The sequence below is a fragment of the Amphiprion ocellaris genome, chromosome 24 (genome assembly GCF_022539595.1).
Source record: "Amphiprion ocellaris isolate individual 3 ecotype Okinawa chromosome 24, ASM2253959v1, whole genome shotgun sequence".
In the NCBI taxonomy this organism is placed as follows: Eukaryota; Metazoa; Chordata; class Actinopteri; family Pomacentridae; genus Amphiprion; species Amphiprion ocellaris.
Genome location: NC_072789.1, coordinates 19,077,875 through 19,088,126, shown reverse-complemented (window position 1 = coordinate 19,088,126; position 10,252 = coordinate 19,077,875). Strand labels below are relative to the sequence as shown.

The 10,252-nt window shown below is 41.4% G+C and overlaps 1 protein-coding gene across 1 annotated transcript; it reads right to left on the bottom strand.

The window, feature by feature from the left end:
- Window positions 1–2,373: 2,373 nt before the first annotated feature.
- LOC111562807 (mitochondrial uncoupling protein 2-like) lies at window positions 2,374–9,428 on the bottom strand. The gene is made up of 6 exons (XM_023261544.3): window positions 8,915–9,428; window positions 8,398–8,605; window positions 6,774–6,977; window positions 4,524–4,625; window positions 4,264–4,444; window positions 2,374–4,183 (listed from the first exon to the last, which is right to left on the bottom strand). The coding sequence occupies exons 1-6, from the start codon at window positions 9,041–9,043 to the stop codon at window positions 4,060–4,062; spliced, it is 948 nt and encodes a 315-aa protein (XP_023117312.2). The 5' UTR covers window positions 9,044–9,428; the 3' UTR covers window positions 2,374–4,059.
- Window positions 9,429–10,252: the final 824 nt, after the last annotated feature.

The window sequence follows — 10,252 nt, the reverse complement described above, 5'->3', positions numbered from 1 at the left end:
TTGACCTACTGGGAGGGGGTTATCTGGAGCCACCAGGAAGAGAACTACAGCTCCCAGAATGCCCTGCTGCTAATGTCTAAACATCAGAGAACTACAGCTCCCAGAATGCCCTGCTGCTAATGAAAAACATTACAGAACTACAGCTCCTAGAATGCCCTGCTGCTAATGAAAAAGATTACAGAACTACAGCTCCCAGAATGCCCTGCTGCTAATGCATAATTACAGAACTACAGCTCCCAGAATGCCCTGCTGCTAATGCATAAACATTACAGAACTACAGCTCCCAGAATGCCCTGCTGCTAATGCATAAACATAACAGAACTACAGCTCCCAGAATGCCCTGCTGCTAATGCATAAACATTACAGAACTACAGCTCCCAGAATGCCCTGCTGCTAATGTCTAAACATCAGAGAACTACATCTCCCAGAATGCCCTGCTGCTAATGTATAAACATCAGAGAACTACAGCTCCCAGAATGCCTTGCTGCTAATGTATAAACATTACAGAACTACAGCTCCCAGAATGCCCCGCTGCTAATGTATAAACATGACAGAACTACAGCTCCCAGAATGCCCTGCTGCTAATGTATAAACATTACAGAACTACAGCTCCCAAAATGCCCTGCTGCTAATGTATAAACATTACAGAACTAAGGCTCCCAGAATGCCCTGCTGCTAATGTATAAACATCAGAGAACTACAGCTCCCAGAATGCCCTGCTGCTAATGTATAAACATTACAGAACTACAGCTCCCAGAATGCCCCACTGCTAATGTATAAACATGACAGAACTACAGCTCCCAGAATGCCCTGCTGCTAATGTATAAACATTAGAGAACTACAGCTCCCAGAATGCCCTGCTGCTAATGTATAAACATGACAGAACTACAGCTCCCAGAATGCCCCACTGCTAATGTATAAACATTACAGAACTACAGCTCCCAAAATGCCCTGCTGCTAATGTATAAACATTACAGAACTAAGGCTCCCAGAATGCCCTGCTGCTAATGCATAAACATTACAGAACTACAGCTCCCAGAATGCCCTGCTGCTAATGCATAAACATAACAGAACTACAGCTCCCAGAATGCCCTGCTGCTAATGCATAAACATTACAGAACTACAGCTCCCAGAATGCCCTGCTGCTAATGTCTAAACATCAGAGAACTACAGCTCCCAAAATGCCCTGCTGCTAATGTATAAACGTCAGAGAACTACATCTCCCAGAATGCCCCGCTGCTAATGTATAAACATCAGAGAACTACAGCTCCCAGAATGCCTTGCTGCTAATGTATAAACATTACAGAACTACAGCTCCCAGAATGCCCCGCTGCTAATGTATAAACATGACAGAACTACAGCTCCCAGAATGCCCTGCTGCTAATGTATAAACATTACAGGACTACAGCTCCCAGAATGCCCTGCTGCTAATGTATAAACATTACAGAACTAAGGCTCCCAGAATGCCCTGCTGCTAATGTATAAACATCAGAGAACTACAGCTCCCAGAATGCCCTGCTGCTAATGTATAAACATTACAGAACTACAGCTCCCAGAATGTCCTGCTGCTAATGTATAAACATTACAGAACTACAGCTCCCAGAATGCCCTGCTGCTAATGTATAAACATTACAGAACTAAGGCTCCCAGAATGCCCCACTGCTAATGTATAAACATTACAGAACTACAGCTCCCAAAATGCCCTGCTGCTAATGTATAAACGTCAGAGAACTACAGCTCCCAAAATGCCCTGCTGCTAATGTATAAACGTCAGAGAACTACAGCTCCCAAAATGCCCTGCTGCTAATGTATAAACATCAGAGAACTACCGCTCCCAGAATGCCCTGCTGCTAATGTATAAACATTAGAGAACTACAGCTCCCAGAATGCCCCACTGCTAATGTATAAACATGAAAGAACTACAGCTCCCAGAATGCCCTGCTGTTGATGGATTGGGAGCCACGGTAACAGCCTGGTCCTGACAGTGAAGAACGGAGACCTGAAGCTGCAGCAGATGATTGAACTGAACACGCTGGTTTATCTGCTGGTCTGTAGGTTAAAGTTAAACTGCTGCAGCTTCATCAAACAGAAGAAGAACAAGGTGGGAGGAGCCTCAGCGCTGCAGCAGCCAATCAGCTCGCTGAACAGCAGGAAGTTTATCTGAAACACCTAAAGGTGGAAAATGAATAGAAATAAAAACGTTCTATACAAAAAGAGAAACAGACAAACATGGAAAAGGTCAAAATAAAATTCAGACAAATGAATTTAAAGCAAACTCTGTGATTTAATTAATGTTTTAAAAGTAGAAAACTGGACATTTTATAAAAACAAATCTAAGTAAGTAAAAAGACAAATAAAAGGCAAACATTTGGGTCATTAAAAGCTGCCTTATTGGTTTTATTGACGATTTTTACATCAAACTGATTTTATTTCCATAAAATAAAATTAGAAAATAAACAAACATCAAACATTCTGGTTTGGAAACAGAAAAATCATCTTAGCTCAAATCTGACCTTTCAAAATAAGAGTCAATTAATCATTAACGAGAACCAATGACGGTTTTATTAGGGTCCAAGCACCGAATGGTGCGAAGACTTTTCATCAGTCTATTTATGAACCGACAATGGCATCCCTGGAGTGACCGGAAGTGTTAGCCGAGCTAGCGGAAGTGCTAACGAGGGTCTGCTCTGGCACAAATTATTACCGCAATACATGTAGCTTTTAAAATAGTTCCTCTCCCAGACCCAGAGCTGTAGCTCCTTGTAGCTGTAGCTTCTTCTTGACTAGTCAAGATGTCTGCTCCAACCTGAGCTGCACACAGAAATGATCGATCAATCAATAAACTAACTGACTGACTGACAGAAAATGAATAACCCATTATTTAGATTTTACTTGCCAATTCCAGCTTTTTTTTTCTTTTTTAAAGAATTTGCTTCTTTTCTTCACTTGACATAATAACAATGTGAACATCTTTGAACTTTAGGGGCTTCAGTCTGTGTTTAAAACTACATACTTAGTATCTTTGTTGTTTTAAATGCGGGATAACTACTTGATTATTTGCAAAATAATCTGCACATTAGTCTAGATTGGAAATAAGCGCCAGCTGCCAGGCTGATTCCAAAAAATTCCTGGAAAAGACTACATTTTTCCACTACACCATAGAATTAGTAAAGTGAAATACAAAATCCGACCAATACAAAATACTTACATTCCACATTTAATATTTATTTTTGTGCTCCGTTCACTCTCACACCCTTTGGCACACATTCCTTCGTACATTAAACAGTTTAATCTGTTGTCTCTGTATTTACACACATATCGCTGTTCAACACCAGACACACAACCCGGAGTCCACTTCCTTGTTTGCATAAATGTACTGAGCAAATAAAAATTCCCTTCAAAGTAAATGCAGCAGGAGGAAGCTCTGCATTACCATCCACACCATATTTCACTCTATAAACAGACATTTTTCACTGCAGACATCTTGATTGTCACTGTGTCTAGAAAACAGCAACAATGTCAGAATGTCTTCAATGAAAGAAGGTCAGTTAGAAACATTAGAAAACATTGATTATTCTAATAATTAAATCAGAAAAACATCATCATTAATCATCCCTGCCATTTCTCTTTGGCGTTTGAACTCTTTAAAGGGGACCTATTATGCTCATTTTTAATGTTTTTTTCATTGTAAACTGGCTTTTAATACAACTCCTCAAGGCCCCCCTCCCTAAAAGCCCACTTTCTTCTGATTGGCCAACTTCTGGAAGCCTACTGAGGGTAAGCACCCAGCATTTGTAAGCTGGACTGCCAACACCTTGATGAACATACAGTATTTGGAAACCTTTTATTCAGAGTGGTTTGAAGCCTGACTTTTCACCGTGTTCAATATGAACATCTACCACAGTAATATAATATATAGAAACTAAATAAAAGCATCATAAGTCCTCTTTAATGACAAACGCATTCAGTTTTATCCCTGAGGATGAACAAGCCCAGACCAACAGCAGTCATAACCACACCACCGACTGATGCGGTGCAGCTTCAGAGCCAAACCAGCAGTTAGACTGGTCCGATCGGAGACTCCCAGGAGTGCTGAAGTCTCATCACAGCTCTCTTAATCTGCTCGTAGCTCACAAACATCACGATATTCCAGGAGCCCAGACGAAGAAACGAGGGCATGAAGCTATAAAGGGAATCAGATGAATGAAGAACCCGTGCAGTAGAGATGTAGTCATGTCAGCTGTTCATATCGCCTCTACTTACCCCTTATAGAAAGCTGTGGGTCCCTCTTTAATCAGCATGGTTAGTGCACAGTTAATGGCACCGCTGTACTGGCCGGGAAGCGAGTTCATGAAGCGAGTTTTTACCACATCCACCGGAGACGCTACGATGGTGGTGCAGAAACCTGCTGTGAAGGCTGCAGTGAAGTGACACGGCATGTTGTCTGAGGAGAACAGTGTTTGCTTTGGTTATTAAAAGTCACACAGAAGCCTGTAAACAGGAGGAACAATGACATGATTTACCTGTCATCAGTTTGTACTTCAGGATGAGCTCTTTGATGATGTCATAGGTCACCAGCTCGGAGCAGTTTACGATGGCGTTACGAGTTATGTTTGGTAGACACCCTGAGAAGACAGTTCAAGAGCTTTTTATGTTCATAGAACCAACATTTATCTGAAGAACTTTAAAATAGTCCTCAAGCCTCAATGCCTGAGAGGTGTGCACGAGGTAGGTGAGGGGCGTGCACGAGGCAGGTGAGGGGCGTGCACGAGGCAGGTGAGGGGCGTGCACGAGGTAGGAGAGAGGCGTGCACGAGGCAGGTGAGGGGCGTGCACGAGGTAGGTGAGGGGCGTGCACGAGGCAGGTGAGGGGCGTGCATGAGGCAGGTGAGGGGCGTGCACGAGGCAGGTGAGGGGCGTGCACGAGGCAGGTGAGGGGCGTGCACGAGGTAGGAGGGAGGCGTGCAACACCTCAGATTAGAGCTCAGTGTTTCTCAAGGAGCAGAAACATCTCAGTCGTGCAGTTAGATAGATGTACTGTATCAGCATTTAGAGAATAGAACCAAACGTGTGAACCAGGCCTCAGTAGCTGAACCAAGAAGAGAACTGGACGTTAGGCCAGTAGAAATCTGTACAAATTAGACCAAATGTGTGATTTTTGGCTCTTGATGACTTTGAAGAATCTAAAATTAAAACACCCAAGTTTTTTGTTCAACATGAATCGATATAAACACTGATGCAGCAGGACCAGTTTGGTTTATTCCACACATTGTTCTTCATCCATATTAAAACCTGGCCCTGCCCTACACACAGTGTGAACTTAATTGCTGACAGTTCGGTTAGAGATTCCTGTGAGTTATGCTGGAGGTGGTTAATACTGGATGATTGTCATGATGCTAATTAATGCTTCCTCACTTCCTGTCTTCTTGTTCCCTCCACCATGATGGAGGATCTTCCAGTTAATGCCCCTGGATTAGACGAGGAGGAGACGGAAAGCTGAGAATGAGGAAGCACAGATGAACCTACGAGGAAGAGCTTTTTCAAGTGATGTGACGCATAAATCCTGCACCTTCATGGCTGTTGATTTCATGTGACAAGTGATACAGAAACGCAGTTTGTCATAACAGGCTGTGATCCAACATCCACACTTTCAGACCATGTAATCATCAGAAACAGCTTTAGTCTGTTGCCGTACACAGCAGGGCAAGAACACCAATATATCTCACTACTTCTGGTTGGATTTTGCAGCTTTTCTGGCCCACAATCCTCTGCACAGTAATGTCAGACATGTCAGTGTCTCCTGTGAGTATTAACAATCTTCAACTGAACAGGCTGCAACGATCAAAGTTTAATGTGTAATATTATGACAAAGTAGTGTTTCCCAATAGTTAGCATACTGCAGAAAAACAGCAGGTACTTTGTAAGGGCAGCTGCAGTGTAAGTACAAAGAAAACGTCGGCAATTTGTAGCACAGCATAGTGTCACTGAAGACCAACAATATGGAATGTAAAGTTTCTCATTTAGCAGCTGTAGCTCCTCCTGATGTCTCTTTCTCACATTCTGGTCGGTAGAAGTGAAAACATGAATGAGAGGATCAAGGAGAAATGTTAGAATAACTAAAAATATCCGTGGTTTTTAAGTTGCCAGAAGCTGGAGGCTTTTTAACTGAACTTTAGCCTCAACACACCTTGAATCTGTGGGCATCACTTGACAGTTTGTCAGCCTTCATGCCGCTCCTTCTGGAAAAACATCACTTCCTTTTTTCAAATATTCAGTAATAGCAGTCAAACACCTGCAAAAAGACCATGTACTCTACCATTCAGAAGTTTGGGGTCATCTAGATAATTCCATGTTTTCCATGAAAACTCACACTTTTATCCATGTGCTAACATAACTGCACAAGGGTTTTCTAATCATCAATGAGCCTTTCAACACCATTAGCTAACACAATGTAGCATTAGAACACAGGAGTGATGGTTGCTGGAAATGTTCCTCTGTACCTCTATGGAGATATTCCATTAAAAATCAGCTGTTTCCAGCTACAATAGTCATTTACCACATTAACAATGTCTACACTGGATTTATCATTCATTTAATGGTATCTTCTGCTTTTCTTTCAACAATAAGGACATTTCTCAGTGACCCCAGACTTTTGAAGGGTTGTGTATGAGGTCAAGGAAGTCCTGGCTGCTGCTCCCTGTTTGGACATGACAGACTGTGCAACATTAACACTTACAGCACCGTGGAATTACAGATGCCCACAGTTGATCGCACCTTTCCAGAGTCCTTTAACTCCCTCCTCCCTGGCGATGGTCCTGTAGGCATCGATGGTGCTGCTGTATCTCTTCAGCGAGCCGCTTTCAGGCAGCCGGACCTGGGCCTGGAAGCGGACTTTCACCACATCGGTGGGCTGAGCGAAGGCCACGGCCATCGCCCCGGTGGTGCAGCCTGCCAGCAGCCGAGTCCCGATTCCTGCATCTGGCAAACCATCAGCACAATCACCATACAGTACAGGCAGCTTCACACAGAGCAATTAGAGACCAAACCCACTTTGAAACTTGGCTGTGGAGTTCATCCTACAAAATGTTTGTTCATGTTGCTGTCAGTAATGTGTTGCTGCTTCAGACCTGGTTCAACGAGTTCTCTGTAGGAGTGAACCGGATCTGGGTGGAGACTAGAGAGAACTTCTGGCTAAAATGTTAATAATGTTAGTGACAGTGAACCAGATGAGGCCTCCGGCTTAAACACAGATCTGGTTCCAGAGGAATCTCCCCTCTGCTCTACTGTTGGACGGCTTTTCTGCACAACACGGTGTCTTAACCCTCCTGCTGTCCTCATTTACAGGCACCAAAAAACATTGTTTCCTTGTCTGAAAAAAAAATCAGCAAAAAAATTCCCCAAATTTCTGAAAATTTGCAAAACCTTCAGGAAGAAAATTCCAATAATTCCTTAAAAGTTTCCCTTAAAAGCTTTTTTTTTGTTAAATCCCCCAAATTTGGCAAGAAAATTCTTGTAAATATTTTCAAAAAATTAGTAAAAATCTTCAAAAAAAAATCCTAAAAATATCTAAAATGATTCCATATATATCAGTAAAACTTCTAATGTTTTCTTAAGAACATTCACATAAAAATCAACCAAAATCCAGCGAAATTCGCTGGATTTTGGTTGATTTTTATGTGAATGTTCTTAAGAAACAGTTTTAACATTTTTTTTCCACCAAAAAAATGTTCAAAAATTTACCAAAAATGTTGAAAATGTGGACATGAGAAGTTTCACTGTGAAAATATATTTGTTTCTACATTTTCAAACTTTAAACCGGGTCTATTTTGACCCTCAGGACAACATGAGGGTAAAACAGCAATGATGGGATGTCGTTGTACTGAAACAGTCTGCTGGAAACATGATAGAGTTGTGCTTCTATAGTGCAAGTCATACTTCCTGACACCTGGGGGCAGTGTTGGACTCTCATTGCTCTCCATCTATAAGCTCAGTAGAATCTCACTTAACTGGTTGTTACTGGAGCAGGTGAGACCTTTATTTATCTTTATACAAACTGCTTTTACTGTATTTACAATAAATATGAGCCACACATGAATTCATGGCTACAGGTTTCATTAAATCATGTTTTAAGGCAAAATTAGGAAATATTTGGTAAGTTCAGCTTCACAAATGTTGATTAGTTTTTCCCCTTTACTGACATTAAAATATATTGACTTTTTCACATTTTTAAATGCTTTACAGTCGTATTAATCAAGAAAATAAACAGCCAGTGGGTTGATAATGTAAATAACTATTTGCAGCCTTTATACTGACAGAAGATATAAAGTTTTCTGCTGATTTCATGAGTGCATCTGCTGTAAGCTGCTGGAACATGCAGTTGTGGTGCAGGGACTCGTACTTTCTGATCCACGGTTGTAGAGCTGCTTCACGGTGTCGTACAGACCGATTCGGACCGAGGCGAAGCTCATCTGTCGCTGCAGTCCCGCCATCAGTCCGCTGTAGAGACTCCTGGGCCCCTCAGTCTCCACCATGGTCCACATGGTGCCAAACACACCTCTGAATTTAGCCCTGTGGCCCCCACACAAGCTGCTGGCTTCACCCTGGATCTACAGGAACATCAGGAACATCCCTCATATTTAGTGAATTTGATGGTTTCAACTACATGAGGAGCATTTATCTTCTATAATTACACATAATTAGAGAGTTTATTCTGGTCTGGAGAGCCAGTATTCTTACATTTAGCTTTTCTCAGGTCTAGTAATGAATAAAATTTAGGATTTCTGCACCAATAAATAACCTGCTTGACACTCAGTGTGACTGAATCTACAGTAAACATAATTAATAGCAGAGTCAGTGGAACATCTAAACCACGCCTGGTGTATCTGCAGCCCTCGCTGGTGGCTGGTGGTTCTGACCTGCAGGCGGACTTTGGCGGTGTCCAGAGGGAAGGTGACCAGATCAGCCACACATCCAGCTGTTCCAGCGGACAAGATTTTTACAGCAGCTGTTGGCGTCAGATCAGCTGTTCCTCCTCCTGAAACCATGTTAAAACCGGAGCTCAGAGGATCCCCAAAGCCTCGCCGACAAAAAATACAATCAATAAAGAGAAGAAAACTCCGAGCGCCTTCAGCCCATGAATCACAAACAGACAAATCAGCTTCTGTCCGCGTTAAGCGATGATCGTCCACAGTTTGAATGTATAAGCAGGTTAATTATATGGTTAATTATCTGTCCTCTCATGACTTCATGCCCGGGAACAAACTCCGCTGCTGCCCAAGTCAAGTTTCAGGTAAAGAAAAGTTTGTAGAGAAGTTCTCCTGATGCGCCATTACGCAGAGAACAGGCGCTAAAAGCCCGGAGGAGAAACTAAACGCGACTCTAGAAAGCGGGATTTGTTAGAAAACCAGCAGCTGCACTGCCTCCAGCTGACGCATTCATTAGAGTCTGTACAGGTGTTGACTCTGAACGGAGCAGCTGCACCGCCCTGCCTCCAAACCGGAAACACAACATGAACAGCAGAAGACGCTCCGATCAGCAGCAGCAGGTTCTCAGATGGATTATTAGTTATGAACTGCTTCATGATTCAGCTGTTTTCAAACCACACAGCGAGTCTGTGGTGTGTACAAATACACACAGAACACACAATACAATACACAAACCAGCATCATTAGCTTCAATTTGTTATATTCATCCTTTATATTTTTCTACATTTATGTTTCAACGATTATTTACGTGTGAATTTCTACATGTATTTATTTTTTGCATTTTTTATATTTATTTGTGTTAATTTCAACATTTATTTTTAAATTTATTTACACGTATTATTTATTTATTTTCTATTTCTGCATATATAAAATATATTTTCATCTCTTAATTTTGTACTTGTACATGTATTTATTTCTATATTTTTTGCATTTATTTATTTCTGTATTAATGCATGTATTTCTCCATTTTCATTGTTTTTTATTCCACTTTCACATGACTGTATTTTCTGTTTGTGTTCATCATTACTATTTATTATTATTTGCTTTATAGTAATTTTATTAAAGACACACTTTTACATTCTTTTAAATTTTATCCATCCACCTGTTTTTGTGTTTTTTCTTAATGGTGAAATCCATTGAATTTGCCCGTTAACATTGTTTTACTTTGTCAGAACTGAGAAACAACCTGATGCCGTCTTTGATGGATTTCTGCTGTGAACTTTGTAAATCAGTTTTTAAAAGGACAGCTTTGATGTAAACTCCAGCACA

Bases quoted from the DNA above. Each gene is read 5' to 3' on its own strand.
- LOC111562807 (XM_023261544.3), bottom strand. From the start codon at position 9,043: ATGGTTTCAGGAGGAGGAACAGCTGATCTGACGCCAACAGCTGCTGTA. The intron at 6,978-8,397 runs GTACGAGTCCCT...ATGGTTTGCCAG, and splicing joins CTACAACCGTGGATCAGAAA to ATGCAGGAATCGGGACTCGG. The intron at 4,184-4,263 runs GTAAGTAGAGGC...TTCCCTTTATAG, and splicing joins CCCACAGCTTTCTATAAGGG to CTTCATGCCCTCGTTTCTTC.